The sequence below is a fragment of the Mytilus edulis genome, chromosome 1, assembly GCF_963676685.1.
Source record: "Mytilus edulis chromosome 1, xbMytEdul2.2, whole genome shotgun sequence".
NCBI classification, from domain to species: Eukaryota; Metazoa; Mollusca; class Bivalvia; order Mytilida; family Mytilidae; genus Mytilus; species Mytilus edulis.
Window position 1 is genome coordinate 49,789,640 of NC_092344.1, and position 21,406 is coordinate 49,811,045.

The following is a 21,406-nucleotide window of genomic DNA, read 5'->3' on the forward strand; positions in this document are numbered from 1 at the left end:
CAAATTTTGTTTTAAATTAACGATTCTTATTCAATCTTTTTATAGTTGTCATATTATATACTGCTTCGTTTTAGGTGTTTAATGCAGAAAAACTTCAGGACTTTTTTGACGGAGGTAATTGTCATCTATAACCAAATGATCAGGTCAGGAAGCACATTTATAGTACAAACTTCTATGAAAAGGAAATATTTATTCAATATATTCATTTGAAACCAGACATGTTTTAATGTTCATGCTCAATTTTTTTGTGACCTTAACTACCCCCTACCCACTTGGTCCGAGACCACAATTATTTCGTAGTGCATTTCTTTTAGACAATAAATGCAAATTAAAATAAATCCCACCTGCGCTTTCTCAATAAAAATTTTACAGTGTTTTGTACTGTTTTTGGGACAAATAATATAAAAATTATAGAAAACTTCATCGGCTCTAACTCAAAATAGAGACAATTTTATGTTAAGGGGGTCCTGAAATCTTTTAACAGCTTCTGAAGTGCTAAATTGTAACCTTTTTCAACTAGATCAAATCACTACTTTACTTTAAATTCATTACCAATATTATTTGACAGTGTTATTTCATCCCTTGACTTACTATTTGAGGCATAAAACATGAAGAAATACATTTGGAAGGGGTATACAAAAAATGGCAAGTAACACACTGTCCACAATAGGGACTACATTCAACAATTGTGGTCTCGGACCACTTGTATCACTTTAACTAAATTCCTACAAGTGTACCTCAAAACATCACAGAGCAACAACAATTTGCAATTATTTGTCATTAAAGTTTTCTTGTGGAAACAGTTTGGACCTTGACTTTTAACTTGTTACATAAAATAAATAGGTGTAGTTCTCCTCAACATATCTTCAACAAGACAGGGTTTATCATAAACCAAAAACAAATAAAAAATGACGATCATAAAACACAATTTGATTTTTTTTTTTATTTTTTGTCGTTTTTCGTTATTTTACCTTTTTCTCATATACTTTCATAATATAGGGACTTCTTGTTTGAAACCTTTTCTGTCACAGTTATATCACTTGTATAAAAGGGAAGTGTGCATGTCATTGAAAAATCTGTCGTGAAGTTTAATATGAGTTTTTTAAATAGTGGATGTATTACTGAACATGGCCTTGTGTTCACTTTCATGCTTACACTCTAAAATGCAAAATGTGTTATTTAAGAGTCAATCATGATTAAGATAATCATGGATTGCCCCTTAGCAAAACCTATCATTATACATCTGTATCTGTATGTGTCTTGTCAACTGTAATATCACACAGAAATTCTTTAATAGAAACAATGAAATATGATATTAATAGGAAATTCCTGCCAGTTCAGTTTTTTTTTTATAAAGGAATCGATACTATAAATATTGTCAACGTTCTTCAACACAAAAATAAAACGTTTAAAATTGCACTTTTTTCAAAATCACTGATCTCCCTTTTTGTCCTACATTTACACCGAAACCATGGCACATAACGTTTTTGATAACATATTAATCCGACATTGTTAGATTAATACACAATTTTTTACTGATGTTCATGTAACTCATTTTTTTTTTAACTTATTACCTATTATGTCTGTTATACAAGAGAGAGGATAAGCTATCACTCTAACCAGCTTTAATTCATCATTTTCTACATAAAGAAATCCCTGTTTTATGTAGGGGAATATGACAGTTGTTTCCCTTTCGGTTGATGTGTTTTACCCTATGATATTTTCATTTGATAAGGGGCATTCCATTTTAAATTTCTTTTGGAATTCGGTATTTTAATCTTCTTAAGTTTACTTTCTTGGAAGTGACATTTTCCATAAAAACCCTCTAAGCAGAAAATGAGACAACACTAATCGGTTCATTCATAATGGATTATTTTTTTAAAGCATCTGTTGGTTTTGCCTTGGTAAGTCATCTGAACTAATATAAACAACACGGTAAGTTCAACGTGTATATCATTATTTGCTTATCCCTTCGGAGCACCTGTGATCACGCAAGATTTTAATGAGGTTAGTTTTGCTCAGTCTTCAGTTTTCGATGTTGTGTTTTTGTACTTTTGTTTGAAGGTGATTTTTTTATTTTGTGCCATGGCGTTGTCAGTTTTTTTTTTTTACTGATGAGTTTGAATCTTTTGGTATCTTTTGTCTCACTTTTATACACTCTCATGATTGATCGAAATTCGAAGACATTGACTATAGTCTAGTTAATAGGGCTATGATACATAATAGTAAAGTCAATATGATCTCAAAAACTTAATCGATCTTGCCATTAGCGATATGATAAACCACACATAATTCGTGTCCTTATTTTTTCCTCTCATGTTATCCAAATATATACTGACCACCCCTGTTACACTTATGCAAGTTTTATTCCTTTATTCACTCATCGTGAGGGACGTTTTTTTGCGTTTACTTCAATCATTTGGAGATTGTCCAAATTGATTGAATCTACGTTATAAGCATGTATAGTATCCTACAATTGTATGCTCAAGGAAATAAATAAATGCCACGTGAGAGATTCTTCCACAAAAAAGTATTATGCTTCATAACAAAACATAAAACGAGTAGGTCATTGCAGTCGATGTGAAAAGGTATCCTGGTTCTGACCCACATGTGGTACAAATCCGATGGTAATATAAATAAGAAGATGTGATATGAATGCCAGAGAAACAAGAAAAGATGAGTGAAAGATACCAGAAGGACGGTAAAACTCATAGATAAAAAAACTGACAATGCCATGGCTGAAAATAATCCTTCAAAGAACACAATGTATAAAAGAGTTTATATATTTCTATAATGTTTAAGGTGACGGATTTATATATTTTCTAAAACTGATTCCCTGAACACACACTCATCCTTTAAATATAATTGTACTTTTCTTATTTATAGTATAAGTTTTGTTTTATTATTATCAAAACAATGAAGCTTGGGTCAATTAACAAATCACATAAGAGCTATCTACACGTAATCATATGTTTCTGATTAAGACATGTTTTGACATTGTTCATTACTTTGTCATCGATGGATAAGCCCAACATAAATGATTTTGTTTTAATGTGTCTCATTTATTATTATTACATCTTCCTTTCAGCATTATTTTATAAATATTGGTAATTGCTGAAAATTGCCATATCTTTACTTTCCTCGTTTGTTTCTCTAAAGTTTTCGGTTCGGACTATACTTCCTTTTTTATTGAAAAAGATCAAGTTGAACCATAAAACGTCAAATCTTTAGTTATGCTATTGTTAATGTACTTGTATTTTATATCTGTTTGTATGATGTAATTTTTTTATGATTATGATTGCCTCGATTTCTTAACCATTTTATAGTTTTGGGTGATTTTAAACATTTTTACAACAAGACTAATTGTATTTAACATTTTATTTATTTCAACAACAAAAAACAAATTGGGTAAAAAAATGTGGATTTCTTTAAATTTCTTATTATATTCATCCTGAGTATCCTTTAGATGGCCTTCTTCTGCAAAGCCTATGACATTTAACGTTGGTACAGTATTTGGTTGTTGGACAATCTGAATCAGTATGACATAGTTTACTACATTCACTGCGGTCTCCTACTACAGACTGAGAAACGATGATTGAACCAGATGATCCAACTGATCCTACTCGTCTAGAAGAAATGGTGTCCAATGCATTCATGCCACTATGTCTAGATGTAATTGTGTCCAATGCATTAACGCCACTTCGTCTAGCTGAGATAGCGTCAAGAATATCGGAACCTGTGTGACCAGACATTGAACCACTGCTACCAATAGTTTCCAAATGACCATTGTTAGATAGACCCAAACGTCCGGTTAAAGACTGACCTGAACCAATTAGGCTACCAGATGATATTTGAACGCAATAGCTGTTGCATCCGTCGTGGATACATTTATGTCCTGATGCACATAGTTTATTTTCTCCACATCCATAACTGCATTTTGAACCATCAATGCTTGACAGTCTTGAAAAGTCAGATGATGAACCTCTTATAATTTCTGAAACTGTATTTCCACTTCCACTTCTTACAGACCCCGACAATCCAGATTCACCAATAATACTCCCAGATGATACTTGGACACAATAACTGTCACAACCATCGCGTACACATTTCTGTCCTAGCTTACAAAGTTTATCCACTCCACACTCATAATGACAGTTTCTGTTTATACCATCATTGCTTGATACACCAGCAGACCTTTGAAATGAGGAGCTTCTAATAATTCCAGAGACAGCTGAACTTCTTCTGTCAGATCCTGCTCGTCTGTTTGCATCAATTACATCTAGTACAGAGAGTGAGTCTCCAAGAGGACCGCTAATGTCTCTACCAACTCCATTGTCAAGCTGTAATACTTTATTCACTCCATGTAGACCTAATTTCTTTTCTGTAGGTGTATAGGCTGTAAAAAATTGATGCAGTGTTTTATTTAATTATAAGTCTAAATTGTAATGTTCTTAAATAGTTATCCCACGATGACGCGGTGTGTCAGTGTAAGATCACCCCGATGGCCCAGCTGTTTTAGATTAGACGAAAAACCATTTACACTTCATAAAATCTAGATTAGAACGCCACACAACCATTATAATATACTTTATACATTACTATGTGGTTTATACCCTTTTTGACCCCCGAACACGATGAGTAGATATCAAACAATGTCAACTTGCCCCACTGACCAATCGGCCCAACCTATATCCCCCTACTCTTGTTTACCGACTCGCCCCACTTTTGAAAAAGTGTAAAATGAAACTGAACAATCACTGACAACTCACTTATTAACGAAAAGGGTTTAAACCCCACTGAATAAAGGTCTACCAACTCGCCCCACTTATAAAAATATCTTGCTTCCTTTAAGTATGTTAAATTACTGACAGTTTGTATCCAGTCGTCCTGGTGTAGTGGTTGTGTCGTGGCTTTATGCTAAAGGTTTTGAGTTCGAATCCCAGCATATACACTGGATGTTTTCTACGTGAATTTTGATAGATAGTCTTTTCCGTATAATTGTATATTTAATTATAAGTTTTATAGTGGATTTGACATTCCCGCCAAATGTAACAGAACAAAGGAAAGCATGAATAACAAAGAAACTCAAACTGGGGTGATCTGGTAGGGTTGATCCGGCTCAGATCACCCCTGTTAGAACAAAGGAGCTGGGGTGTGAATAAACAGATCTATCAGTGATAAGTTAGATTGACATTGATATGGTCATTTCTATAAATTAACTGCAAAACTTTGAATTATTTGAAAAATTTCAGATATTTTGGATTATCTTTTTAACTTCAAGTTCGAACCTAATTTGGCATTGCATCATTAAGATTCAAGCTTTTTTGTTGTTGTCTTTTGTAGACGAAATGCGGGTGTTGTGTACAAAATTATAAGTGTGGTATCTTTTGCCGAATTGCATCTTAACTACGGCAGAAATCTTTGTGTAAAACAAAGCTCATCAAAGGTACCAGACTTATAATTTGGTACGTCAGACACACGTTTCCATTTACATAAGGATTATCAGAGATGCTGGTATCAAAACAGTTTGAAAGCCAAGTAAAAAATAATAATCTTGAGAAAGCGAATAAAAGTTAATGCTTACCAGCTACTGACATTATGGTCAATAACATTGACAATGACATAGTTTCAAATCTCATCATTTTCAAGAATCTGAAATATACAACATAAGTATGTTTTAAAACATCTGTTTGCAAAAATAACTACAAATCATTTTATAAAAGAAACGTTGCTTGTTTTAATTTAGACCTGCAAGCGTTTTACTTCAAAAAACTTAGAATTTCGAAATAATACATCATATTTTGCATGTCCTTCTATTGTTAATTACTCGACAAACAACAAAAAACGGATAAAAAAAGCAACCGTTAAAGTTGAAAGGTAAGTCAACAAGAACAGTATATAAAACTAAACAGGGGAAGAAACGTTAAATGAATTCCAACAAAAAATGCCAAGCGAATTTAAGGAAGCAAATGTATGTCCAAACATAATGTGGACATTAATTCTCATTTATGTAGTAAAATATGGAGTTTAATTTTTGTAAAAAGGATTTAATGGAAATATATTTTAAACTAAAATGAAAGATAGTGATTCATTCATTAGCAAATGCAAATATAAGTTGAAACTAAAAAGATTGCAAATGCATTTCATTCACCGGTTAAAACTCTGACACAGTATTAATAGATATGGATTTTATAATATCTCAATTATTTTCAGGTATTCCTAAAAAATTCATTTAAAAAAGAGTAAACATCTACCCCATAATTTTTAGTCCAACATTCAGTTCAGGGATATACAAATTCAATCAAGAAAGGCTTGTGTTTTTTTTATATAATACATCTGGAGCCGTAGTTAGGTACTTAAACGAACTGGCAAATGCATCACTCACTTTACAAATTCGTAATGTCTTATCTAATTTCATAACCAATGTAAACAAATCTGTATAATATTTTACGATATTTTTTTTTTTTGTAAACAATAATTTATTAAGAAAAAAGTGATTTTCTAGGATTTCAAATGTTTTTTAAAATTGTTATCCTTTTATAATTTGTGTATGTATGGTGTATTATTAAAGTCATGATGTAATAAAACAATTACTACGTACCAATGTATATGCCTTGAATATTTAACTAATTTAAAAATATTTGCTCAATTCCTTTATATTTAAAAGAAACCCCGAAGAGCTAAGTTGTCTATTGAAATTAAAGTAATGTTAAATTGAAAAGATATAGGTGTACAAATTATAAATTCTAAGTTACTTAAAACTTAAGCTTAGAAATCTTACCTTATTTTGAAGCAGTTATCAGTTTTTCGAATGAAAGAATAGTGTTTCCTATTTCAGAACTGTTCTTTTATATCATCTTAATTATTTGTTTTTTTTTTATTTGCATGCAAACAAGGAAATATATTGTTAAACCGCAAATGACGGATTTTGTTAATGTTGTTTTGACTTGAATGTCAAAGCAAATTTTATAAGATAGAACTGCACAGTATGCAATTTAAAAACAAACTATATGTAATTAGTGGGTTCAAATGTACATTATATTTCCTCTTGAAACACACTTGTTTTTTTAGTTACGTCATTGAAGATGTATGTATTACAAAATAATGTTTTGATGTATTAATACATATATATTCATATTATAAATAAGGTTAGCACCAGAGAATTTTACAGTTTTAATAAACAAACAGTACTGTTTTTATTTCCTCAAATGATACGACAAACTTTACTTGAAAATATTTTTATTTTATGTTTATACTTGTAAAATAATTGAAAAGACAGCTTCACTCGCGATCGTCAATGATGATTTTATGATGACCCCTTAAATGATTATCTCACAATAAGAAAATGAAGGGGTAGATAAAAAAAGCCAAAATTCAGTAATACTATCTTTGTATGGTTTTGAACAAAAGGCTCATCAGATTAACGAGGCTTTAATTATGTATGCCGGTCATAAGTCTATTTTGATGGGACATTTTCGGAATCATTTTGAACAAATCTGTCGTCATCTGTGATTCATATATTCGATAACGCTTATTAAGTGAGAGAACATCATTTTAAAGTGAATGGTGCAGTTGGTTGTTAAGGCTAGCTTCTTTTCATTCTATCTGAGAAGCTCCTGTAGCACATTGGAATTCCGATTGTTTGTTGAAAAACACACCCTCCAAACGTAACAAATAGGTAGTCAATTCAAGAAACCAGACATGTATGTGAGAGAAAAACATTGATCCTCGTACTATTAGTATTCCCGGAAGAAGTCATTGGTATTTTTCGGTCTAATGATTTTCAATGAAGACTGTTTCCTTTGTGATTAATTTGACTGTTTCAGTTCACTTAGTGGCGCTTTATCAAAGTATATGGCAATATTAATTCTGGTTTGATCAGTTTGTGAATTATGTTATCTCTGTTTTTACTTGTTAGTCAGTATAAGATATATATCCTGCGATTCAAGATGTTATTTTTTTTCTACGAGGCCGTGGTTTCACGATGTTCCACTCGGTGACTGTCTATTTTATATTCAAGTGATTTACATGAAATACAAGTGATATTGGTCTGTGATGTTATCATGATGTTTGTATCTTTTTGTTAATCGTATTACACCGGTTCGAAATAGGTTTTTTTATAAGTTTATGGATTCGTTTATTTTTTAACTCGTTGTGTTTGAACTAGACATTTTTGTTACGTTTGGATGCGACTGTCATACAAGCGAGAGGTTTAGCGGTTTAAAAACCAGGTTCAATCAATCATTTTCTGCATTTGAAAAGGTCTGTACCAACTCAGGAATATGACAGTTGTTGTCCATTCGTTTGATATATTTTATCATTTGATTTTTCCGTTTGATTAGAGACTTACCGTTTTTGAACTTTCCTCGCCAGTCGGAGTTCAGTATTTTTGTGATTTTGCTTTTTTATTCCAATTTCTCATTAGCTTCTAATGTGAAAGTGAATTGGACTTGTTGATGATGTTATTTTGTCAGATGGGTTTGCATGCAGATAACTCTCACTTTGTGTAGGTACATTGCCTGAGTTTTCGTTTGCCTTGCTTATCATAGGATAATAGTTTTTGTATGGTTTGGCTCATTTATTTCGACGTCAAAAATGGAATGTTCGATGTATGCCCAGTATACATGTCTAATGTCTTTTTTATTTTTTATTTGTCCTTGCATCTCTTTTTTAATATAACGAGTCATGATTATTATTTTGTAAAAGAGAACATGGATGTGTGTTGTAGTGTGTCAATTCATGACTTTTCAATACCCTTCTATGTATTCTTTTGTATACAAAAATAAAATACTAAATTGGGGCGATTTCCTTGTTTGTTCGAGGTCAATCATCCTTAATCTTGGAAAATTGTGTAAAAAATAAAATTAAAATGTCAGTCAGAAAGCATTTGACTCAACAAACTAGTATTCAGCACTTCAACCATAGAAAAATTGAAGTACCATTTAAAAAAATGTAGTAGCAAATGGAAGCAAAAATTCAATTCACAAAAAAATGGAAAGATTGCCCGACGATCTGATTATACCCTAACCGCACATGTATCATGTGTGAATAGGTTGTCAGTAACTGCGATTACTCTCAGATCTCTACATAGTGTATTTTTGTTGTTGGGATGTACAAGTACATATACCCGGCCACGTCCACTCTGTTTTTGTTAGGTATATTTTTATTTGTATTCATCTGATGAATCAAAAACGGAGTGAAAAATACCAGAGGGACATTTAAACTTATAGATAAACAATAAACTGATAACGTTATGTCTACAAAAGAAAAAATACCAACAGACTAACAATAGTACAACATAGTCACAACATAGACAAATAAAGACTAAGCAAAACACACAACCAAAAACTGGGGGTGATCTCATGTGCTCCAGATAGGTCAGTAGATTCTGCTCCAAATGTGGCACCTGTCGTTTTACTCGAGTTGTTACAAACCCAGTATATAGTCTTATTCGGTTGGTCCCATTCATGAAATAGATCTATCCATCAGCGATATGAAAAATCAAACATCTTTCGTTTCCTTTTTTTATTTTTTTATTTTTATTTTTTTTTTAGATATTACTGTCTCACAGATTCGAATACGAAAATCCAAGCATTCGTTTTGTTTATTTCTTTGTGTATTCATTAAAATAATGACTGTAAATATAGTTGACAAAAGCTTTATAATAGATATAGGAAGATGTGGGATAAGTGTAAATGAGACAACTCTCCATCCAAGTCATAATTTATAAAAGTTACAGTACTTGCAACCTTAGGCGTTACTGTTTGACGTGAACTTGACTGATCGGTGAATGATCGGTGACGGATGTTTGACTGATCGATGAGTGATCGGTGATCGGTGACCCATAGGATCCGTCAGATAAGTCAAATAACCTATGTGAGAGTAACCCTGACAACTGTCACCGATCGATCAGTAAATTAAATTTATGCACGGATCGGACGGATACGTATATATTTAAAATTCTTATGTAAACCGAACTCCACAGTGTTTACAATCAATGAACGCGGACCTCTACGAAGACACCTTAATTTACACGTTATAAGTTTTGATAAAATTAGTTGCAATACAAAAGTAAAAATAGTTTAACAGAATAAGATGCTTAGAGCGTTAAATTGTTTGTGTTGATTAATATTTTTGTATTAAATATTATAAACTTCATAGAGATATATTAACTCTATACTCTGTTAAGATGAACTTATTTCTACGAAATGGTTATTGTTGACCGCCATTGGATTTTTGAACTTTTAATAGTTTCGAATAGGTTGTTTTTTCATGAAATTAAAAGAATGTCAAAGAAATGATATTAAAAGTTTGTTTCCATTGTTTAGAATTACCAAAATTAATATTCTTTTTATCAAATATTGTACGATTTTATTTGCAATCAGTTATTTTTACCATCTTGAGACAAGTCTTCTAATTAGAATTCAGATATAATGAGAATTAAAATACTTAAACTTTTATTTTTGTGGAATAAGAATGCAGTTATTGATTTATTTTGATGCAAATTATTAACCATCTTATGATTTAAGTACTTTTTGTACATCAGGATTGGCTGTTCCTCATAAAACATGCCTACTTTAAGGAAAAAGATATTAATTTTTGTTCGCGTTACCTAAAATGCAAATATTTCTTCATTTTACTGAAAATTATTGACCGCCATTGGATTTTGTACTTTTTATAGTTTAGAATAGTTTTTTTGTTCATAAATTTAAAAGAATGTCAGAGAAATCATACTAAAATTTTGTTCGCATTGTTTAAAATAATCAAAATTATTCTTCTTTTTATCAAAAATGATACTATTTTATTTGAAATCAATTATTTTTACCATCTTGAGACAAGTCTTCTAATCAGAATTCAGATCAAATGAGAATTAAAATACTTAAACTTTTATTTTTGTGGAATAAGAATGTAGTTATTGATTTATTTTGATGCATATTATTAACTGTCATATGATTTCAGTACTTTTTGTACATAATGATTGGCTGTTCTTCATAACATAATCTTACTTTAAAGAAAAAGATATTAAATTTTTGTACGCATTGCCTAAAATGCAAATATTTCTTCATTTTACTGAAAATTATTGACCGCCATTGGATTTTTGTACTTTTTATAGTTTAGAATAGTTTTTTTTCATAAAATTATAAGATTGGCAGAGAAATCATATTGAAATTTTATTCGCATTGTTAAAAATAACCAAAATTATTCTTCTTTTTATTAAAAATGATACTATTTTATTTGAAATCAGTTATTTTTAACATCTAGAGACAAGTCCTCTTATCAGAATTGAGATATAATGAGAATTAAAATACTTAAACTTTTATTTTTGTGGAATAAGAATGCAGTTATTGATTTATTTTGATACAAATTATTAACCGTCATATGATTTCAGTACTTTTTGTACATCATGATTGGCTGTTCTTCATAGAATAATCTAACTTTCAGAAAAAAGATATAACATTTTTGTACGCGTTGCCTAAAATGCAAATATTTCTTCATTTTACTGAAAATTATTGACCGCCATTGGATTTTTGTACTTTTTATAGTTTAGAATAGTTTTTTTTCATAAAATTATAAGAATGGCAGAGAAATCATATTGAAATTTTATTCGCATTGTTAAAAATAACCAAAATTATTCTTCTTTTTATTTAAAAATGATACTATTTTATTTGAAATCAGTTATTTTTACCATCTAGAGACAAGTCTTTTAATCAGAATTGAGATATAATGAGAATTAAAATACTTAAACTTTTATTTTTGTGGAATACGAATGCAGTTATTGATTTATTTTGATACAAATTATTAACCGTCATATGATTTCAGTACTTTTTGTACATCAGGATTGGCTGTTCTTCATAAAATATGCTTACTTTTAGGAAAAAGATATAACATTTTTGTACGCGTTGCCTAAAATGCAAATATTTCTTCATTTTACTGGAAATTATTGACCGCCATTGGATTTTTGTACTTTTTATAATTTAGAATAGTTTTTTTTCATAAAATTATAAGAATGGCAGAGAAATCATATTGAAATTTTATTCGCATTGTTAAAAATAACCAAAATTATTCTTCTTTTTATCAAAAATGATACTATTTTATTTGAAATCAGTTATTTTTACCATCTAGAGACAAGTCTTTTAATCAGAATTGAGATATAATGAGAATTAAAATACTTAAACTTTTATTTTTGTGGAATAAGAATGCAGTTATTGATTTATTTTGATACAAATTATTAACCGTCATATGATTTCAGTACTTCTGGTACATCATGATTGGCTGTTCTTCATAGAATAATCTAACTTTCAGGAAAAAGATATAAAATTTTTGTACGCGATGCCTAAAATGCAAATATTTCTTCATTTTACTGAAAATTATTGACCGCCATTGGATTTTTGTACTTTTTATGTTTAAGAATAGTTTTTTTTCATAAATTAAAAGAATATCAGAAAAATCATACTAAAATTTTGTTCGCATTGTTTAAAATAATCAATATTATTCTTCTTTTTATTAAAAATGATACCATTTTATTTAAAATCAGTTATTTTTACCATCTTGAGACAAGTCTTCTAATCAGAATTCAGATATAATGAGAATTAAAATACTTAAACTTTTATTTTTGTGGAATAAGAATGTAGTTATTGATTTATTTTGATACAAATTATTAACCGTCATATGATTTCAGTACTTTTTGTACATCAGGATTGGCTGTTCTTCATAAAATATGCTTACTTTTAGGAAAAAGATATAAAATTTTTGTACGCGTTTCCTAAAATGCAAATATTGTTTCATTTTACTGAAAATTATTGACCCCCATTGGATTTTTATACTTTTTATAGTTGAGAATAGTTTTTTTTCATAAAATTAAAATAATATCAGAAAAATCATACTAAAATTTTGTTCGAATTGTTTAAGATAATCAAAATTATTCTTCTTTTTATAAAAAATGATACTATTTTATTTGAAATCAGTTATTTTTACCATTTTGAGACAAGTCTTCTAATCAAAATCGAGATATAATGAGAATTAAAATACTTAAACTTTAATTTTTGTGGAATAAAAATGTAGTTATTGATTTATTTTTATACAGATTATTAACCGTCATATGATTTCAGTACTTTTTGTACATCAGGATTGGCTGTTCTTCATAAAATATGCTTACTTTTAGGAAAAAGATATAACATTTTTGTACGCGTTGCCTAAAATGCAAATATTTCTTCATTTTACTGAAAATTATTGACCGCCATTGGATTTTTGTACTTTTTATAGTTGAGAATAGTTTTTTTTCATAAATTTAAAATTATATCAGAAAAATCATACTAAAATTTTGTTTGCATTGTTTAAAATAATCAAAATTATTCTTCTTTTTATCAAAAATGATACTATTTTATTTGAAATCAGTTATTTTTACCATCTTGAGACAAGTCTTCTAATCAGAATTGAGATATAATGAGTATTAAAATACTTAAACTTTTGTTTTTGTGGAATAAGAATGTAGTTATAGATTTATTTTGATACAAACAATCACCGTCACATGATTTCAGTACTTTTTGTACATCATGATTGGCTGTTCTTCATAAAACATGCTTACTCCATGGAAAAAGATATTAAAGTTTTGTACGCGTTGCCTAAAATGCAAGTATTTCTTCATTTTACTGAAAATTATTGACCGCCATTGGAATTTTGTACTTTTTATTGTTTAGAATAGTTTTTTTTTTATAAAATTGAAAGAATATCAGAAAAATTATACTAAAATTTTGTTCGCATTGTTTAAAATAATCAAAATTATTCTCCTTTTTATCAAAAATGATACTATTTTATTTGAAATCAGTTATTTTTACCATTTTGAGACAAGTCTCCTAATCAGAATTCAGATCAAATGAGAATTAATATACTTAAACTTTTATTTTTGTGGAATAAGAATGTAGTTATTGATTTATTTTGATGCATATTATTAACTGTCATATGATTTCAGTACTTTTTGTACATAATGATTGGCTGTTCTTCATAACATAATCTTACTTTAAGGAAAAAGATATTAAATTTTTGTACGCGTTTCCTAAAATGCAAATATTGTTTTATTTTACTGAAAATTATTGACCGTCATTGTATTTTTTTTTCTTTTTATAGTTGAGAATAGTTTTTTTTCATAAAATCAAAATAATATTAGAAAAATCATACTAAAATTTTGTTCGCATTGATTAAAATAATAAAAATTATTCTTCTTTTTATCAAAAATGATACTATTTTTTTTTAAATCAGTTATTTTTACCATCTTGAGACAAGTCTTCTAATTAGAATTGAGATATAATGAGAATTAAAATACTTAAACTTTTATTTTTGTGGAATAAGAATGCAGTTATTGATTTATTTTCATACAAATTATTAACCGTCATATGATTTTAGTACTTTTTGTACATCAGGATTGGCTGTTCTTCATAAAACATGCTTACTTTAATGAAAAAGATATTAAATTTTTGTATGCGTTACCTAAAATGTAAATATTTCTTCATTTTACTGAAAATTATTGACCGCCATTGGATTTTGTACTTTTTATAGTTTGAAATAGTTTTTTTGTTCATAAAATTAAGGGAATGTCAGAGAAATCATACTAAAATTTTATTCGCATTGTTTAAAATAACCAAAATTATTCTTCTTTTTATTAAAGATGATACTATTTTATTTGAAATCAGTTATTTTACCATCTTGAGACAAGTCTTCTAATTAGAATTGAGATGTAATGAGATTTAAAATACTTAAAATAAATGATTGCATTACTTTTTGGCCATCAGGATTGGTTGTTCTTCATAAATTATGTTTACTTTAAGGAAAGAGATATTATTTTTTTGTACGTGTTGGCAAAAATGCAAATATTTCTTCTCATATTGGAAAATATTGTAATTTCAATTGCAATCAGTTGTTATAAATGATTTTCATATGTTTTTTGTAGAAAATGTGAATTATTCAAGAATAAATCTGCTTATTTCTTTCTTTTTAAGGAATATATTTATGTTTACCAACATTGGATTTTTGTACCTTTTATTGTTTAGGAGGAGTTATCTTTTTTATTAACAAAAGACTATCAGAAAAATATAATGTTATGTTGTTTGCATTGTTTAAAATTATTTCTATTTCTTGTTAAAAAATACAGCAGTTATTTTTGTAATTTGTTATTTTAAATGCTTCAATTGTGACGAGAATATAGAAAGTCCGTGATTATGATAAGTGTTTTTTAAGAATTTTATGATGAGAAGGATACAAACATTTAAAATATTGAAAAAAAATAGACTGCATTCTTCAATAACTGATTCTTTCATTTTGTTTTTCCCGAGAATGTTTGGAAAATAATGAAATAAAAATCGCGATGTAGACACCGTTATAAAACTGGGTCCGTAGAAATACTTCTTAGTGCACTAAGGAGAAAGTTTTTGCACTAAGGACACTAAAACAATACGCTAGGACCACAAAGAACATGGATATAAGAAGATATAAGTATATAACTCCTAATTTTAAAGTTTGGTATTAATAGCTTTTGTAGTTTTGAAGTTAAATGACTTTTCAATGATCTTTTATCAGCGCGTGCCATTCGACACGTGACCAACGGCTTATTGCAAGTTCCCAATCATCATGTCCAATCAACCTTATCGAATAAACAATTATCTTTTGATCGTTACTAATTGATTAGTTAATGGTAGTTTTTGAATAAACCTAACGGTGTCTCTGGCGTGGTATAATTTCAAATGATGAAAGAAAAATTAAAAATTGAATTTTGTGTTTACTTTGCCTTTGTTTTATTTTGTTTTAAAGGAAATTGTTAAATAAACCTCTTTTTTTTTTTTTTTAAAGAAGCCAATTTTGAGATACAAATTGAGAAAAAAAAATGATCCGATCGAAACGATACCACGATAAGAAACAGTCTAATCTAGGTTCAAGTAACGTACCGGACCAGGTTTGGGAAGCCTTGGCAATGGTCAATAAGCATGAATTTGTAGCAGAAGTTGTTTATACACGTGGAAATAACATGCCGCCGTCTATAATATGCTACAGTCAAATGCAAATGGAAGACATGAAACTGCATTGCGAAAACGATCCCGATTCCATACTTGGCATTGATAGAACATTTAACCTAGGTCCTACATATGTAACAAACTTTGTGTACAAAAACAAGAAGGTTGTAAAAAAATCATCACGTGATCATCCTATATTTGTTGGTCCGGTATTTTTTCACTGGGACGCCTCATATTATACTTACCACTCATTTCTGTCACATGTGAAAGCACGTCTCGACGCCGATGTAAAATATATTGACATACGTATAGGCTCAGACGACGAGGGTGGTATCACTAAAGCCATTGATAAAGTTTTCAACACTTCAGAAAGACTCTTGTGTACAAAACACATGAAAGACAATGTTACCGACCATATGAAAAATAAATTGCCCTTAACAAAAGAAGAACGATCACATATTATGTCGGACTTGTTTGGTGATGATGGTATCGTGACATCAAATGACACTATTGATTTTAATTTGAAATCCGAAAACCTGTGCAATAAATACCCCATCATCACAGATTATTACACAAAGAGACTGAAAAACAGACTCTTTCACCACGTAAATAGACCGCTAAAAAACTCTTCAAATCCAGACCGATTGTGGACAAACTTATAGCTATAAAAAAAGAACTTATTAGCTCTGAGGTATATGAACTTGCACCCCCAGACAAAACAGAAATGGTCTGGGCAAAAGTAGACATTGTTGGTTCAAAAACATTGTACTTAAGCTCTTTCTATAACCCAAAAACATCTGATGAAACTAGTCTCAAAAATTTTGACTTCATGATAAGAAAAGCCACACAAATAAAAAATTCTACAGTTATCATAGGGGGAGACTTTAATCTCCCAGGTTGGGATTGGAACAACAAATCATTAAAACCGAACACTTCTTACCCACACCTTCATTACTTCTTTGGCAACTCACTTGACGACACATGTCTCACACAAATTGTTGATGTCCCTACACGTAAAGACAATATTCTTGATCTGATAATTACAAACTTACCAAACCAAGTACAGCGTGTTGAAGTTATCCCCGGCCTATCTGATCATGATATTGTGTTTGCAGAATTTGCAATAGCTCCATCAAAACTTAAACAAAAGCCAAGAATAATTCCATTATACAAAAAAGCAAACTGGGGCACAATTAAACAAGAAATTAACACCTTATATAAACATCTCTCTGAAAATCAGCAACATCTTTGTGTAAATGAAATGTGGAACTGTTTTAAAACAACAATAACAAAAGCAGTGAAAGATCACATCCCACATAAAACAGCAAAAACAAAGGACGGTCACCCATGGGTCACAATGGAAACAAAACGGCTCATTAGAAAAAGAGATAGACTCTATAAAAAGTCAAAAAAATCTGGTAATACATCAATTGCTAAAAAATACAAAGAGGTTAAACACCAGGTGCAAAAAAGTATACGAAAATCATACTGGGAATACATTGAAAGTATCATATTACCACCACAAGATGAAACAAATTATGGCACTATGAAAAAATTTTGGACCTACATTAAACATAAAAAAACCTGATTATAGTGGAATTACTGAAATCAAACAAGATGGCAAACTCCTAACTGATCCACTACAAAAAGCTGGGGCACTTAATGCACAATTCCAGTCTGTATTCACACCAGCATCTAATATTTCTCATACAGAATTTGTCAAACAGTGTAATATGCCACAGAATACTCCTTTTCCACCCATATCAAAATTAATAATTAAAACAGAAGGTATACAAAAACTCTTACATAACTTAAATCCGAACAAAGCAGCAGGACCCGATGAAATTAAACCAAGATTTTTAAAAGAACTTTCTGTTGTTTGCTCTATGGTCGGGTGGTTGTCGCTTTGACATATTCACCATTTCCTTTCTCAATTTTATTTCACATGAAATTGCACCCATACTTACTATTATCTTTGAGAAGTCAATTAAAACAGGCGTTGTTCCAGATGACTGGAAAACTGCCCATGTCTCTCCTGTATACAAAAAAGGCCAAAAATATAACCCTGAAAACTACCGTCCTATATCACTTACATGTATTTGTTGCAAACTTTTAGAACATATTGTAGTTAAACACATCATGAACCATGCAGATAATCACAACATTTTATATCCCCTTCAGCATGGATTTCGCAGAGGTCGATCCTGCGAAACACAACTACTAGAATTTATAGACGATGTCTCACTAAACATGGAAAACGGTAAACAAACAGATATTTTGGTCATGGATTTTTCTAAAGCATTCGATAAGGTTTCACATTCTTTTTTAACTAATAAGCTTCATCATTACGGGATACAAGGGGAATTAAATTACTGGATACAAAATTTTCTTAGCAATCGCAAACAGGCAGTAGTTCTTGAGGGGGAAAAATCTGAGTATGTTGCAGTTGAGTCAGGGGTTCCACAGGGGTCAGTTCTTGGACCAAGTCTCTTCTTGTACTATATAAATGACATTCCAACTGGTCTAACATCTACAGTACGTTTATTTGCAGACGACACAATAGTTTATTTGGCAATAAAATCAAACTCCGATGCATTAACATTACAAAAAGATCTAGACAAACTGGCATCGTGGGAAACTACTTGGAAAATGGCATTCCACCCAGATAAGTGTAATGTAATTTCAGTCACCAGAAATAAAAAACCAATCACATTTAACTACACATTACACAATCATTCATTAGAACATGTAACAACAGCAAAATATCTGGGGGTCACCATCAGTTCCAACCTTAAATGGGATGTGCATATTAACAACATATGCAAGAAAGCTAATAGCACACTAGGCTTTCTTAGGAGGAACCTGAACATAAGTTCAACATCCATTAAAGAGCAAGCATATAAGTCCCTAGTAAGACCATCACTAGAGTATGCTTGCTCTGTTTGGGATCCATACTTACAACAAGACATAGATAGCATTGAAAAAGTTCAAAGGAGGGCTGCACGTTTTGTTACCAACAAATACAGAAACACCTCAAGCGTTGGTAACATGTTACAACATCTTGAATGGCGCAGTCTCTCTGACAGAAGAAAAGACTCCAGATTGGTAATGCTTTACAAAATTGAACACGAAAAGGTTGCAATTCCTAAAAATAATAAATTAATTCCTCAAAAAAGACAAACAAGACATTCTAATTCAAACAGCTTCCAAATTCCATCCTGCAAAACACAGTACAGAAAAGAATCATATTTTCCAAGAACTATTACCGACTGGAACAAACTACCAGATAACATTGTAAATTGCACTTCAGTAGACTCTTTCAAATCTTCAATCTCAAAGCATCAATATTAATTACAACATCTTACTTTATTATACAAAACATTTTATATTTTTAATTTTTCATATTTTTTTAAAAACTTGTACATTTTTTTCAATCTATGTCTTGTTGTAAGTTTCCTCCTGTGACATAATCTTCAATTTGTTGAAGGCGGTCACTATATGGTAGAAGAAGTAGAACAACAATTGTGAAAGCATGAACCACAGATTTAAAATTGCAACAGACTGGAAGCCGCAGATTCTGCCAGAATTACTGACCAAGATATTCGACATAACAAAACTTCATTTTATTGACATAAGGCGATCGATATATGGTCAAGGAAACTACGAACTATCCGAATTGTTTCAAAAATTCTACACTTCTCCTTATATATGGGGCACAAAAACTCCCGAAGAAAAAGATAAACTGTACAAAAAGGTACTAGCGCACAAGACCTTAACAGACAAAATGATTTTCTCATCAAATGGGAAACTCGTCATTCCCAATGTGAAGCGTCTAGCTCGTAAGCCAGGTCAACGACATAGACCAAAAAGTGCAGCTGCAAGAACAATGCCGCGGTTTGCCAAATGATTGTACTTGACTGTTACATAGTGTATCTATATATGTAAATATGTATATCAATATAAATTAATTTAAAAACTATGTTATAAACTGTTATATTTTTTAAATGTCATGAAGTGTTATGTTTTAAAAATGTCATAAACTGTTATATTTTTTAAATGTCATAAACTGTTATGTTTTAAAAATGTCATAAACTGTTATGTTTTAAAAATGTCATAAACTGTTATATTTTAAAAATGTAATAAACTGTTATATTTTGAATTATTTGTTTTCTTATGTGTTTGTTAACAAAAATATACATGTTTTAACTTTTTTTAAATATCCGTATATATAAATTTACTAGATATCAACAAAAAATCAACTTTAAAAACAAGCAAAAAAAAATTAAAATCAAAAATCAAATAATAAAAGTAGAAAATACGCTATTACATAGAAGTGAAAAATAAAACAGACAGAAATACAAAATAAACACGACAGTAACAACAAACACAGAACACCAAATACCGTATACATGTTTAATCAGTTTATAAGTGGATTATAAACGGGTCAAGGTTGAGTGAACATGAATTTCTATCGATTACACAGGTGACAATCAACTGATTGAGGCGCGTGTCGATAAAACATTAAATAACTTTCTAATTACAAAAGTTATGATTATGAAATTTGAAATTATGAAGTTTTTCAAAGTATATTTCTATATGCCATGTCCTTTGTGGCCGTTGTATCATTCCATCAGGTCCTTAGTGCACATTTTTGTTCTTAGTGCACTAAGGAGGTCCTTTGCGGTATTTCTACGCACCGTATAAAACTCGCCGGTTTTGAAAATATATAACCTAAATAAAACGAAAAAGACCATTCTTTAATGATGATATTTTAATTTAGGTTATATCTGTACATTTGTTTCCATTTCAATTCATAAAACTTTGCTAAATAATTAATAAACAAAATGTATCATTGAACGTTCGATTTTCAAGAGTCGCCATTTTAATTAGATTAAACGAAACTAAGATTCCGTAATTTGTATTAGTTTATCATGTGACGTATTAAAGTTCAATCCGTCATCAAGGTCGATCGGTACTATCCGTCCGATCAGTCCGATCAGTCAATTACTTTTACAATAAGTCTGACGGATTGCTGACGTGAGTTTGACGCGAACTTGACTGATCGGTGACTGATCGATGACCGCTGACTGATCGCTGAAATAGTAACGCCTAAGGTTGCAAGTACTGTACGAAAATCCTTAGACGAAACGCGAGTCTGGCGTTTCAAATGTGTTTGTTATCCATGTCGTTGACATTTATTTTTCGAGCTATTACTTTCACTGTGTATGTGGTATCTTTAGTTATTTTTTATAAGCAGACCTTTATCAATTTCGGGACGAAATTGTGTATGGGGATTTTGTTGGTTCTTTTTCTAAGTATAACTTAAAACCTGTTTGGGAGTATGATTAACAATCATCTTTTTTTTTTTTATCTTTAATGATGTTCAAAACCAAAACTAAAAAGTT

General features: G+C 30.2%; 1 protein-coding gene across 1 annotated transcript; it reads right to left on the reverse strand.

Annotated features, from left to right (window-relative positions):
* Positions 1–3,363: 3,363 nt before the first annotated feature.
* On the reverse strand, positions 3,364–6,879 carry LOC139484556 (uncharacterized). Its single transcript, XM_071268309.1, has 3 exons — positions 6,782–6,879; positions 5,585–5,652; positions 3,364–4,396 (listed from the first exon to the last, which is right to left on the reverse strand). Exons 2-3 carry the CDS (start codon positions 5,640–5,642, stop codon positions 3,447–3,449), a joined length of 1,008 nt encoding a protein of 335 aa, XP_071124410.1. The 5' UTR covers positions 5,643–5,652; positions 6,782–6,879; the 3' UTR covers positions 3,364–3,446.
* Positions 6,880–21,406: the final 14,527 nt, after the last annotated feature.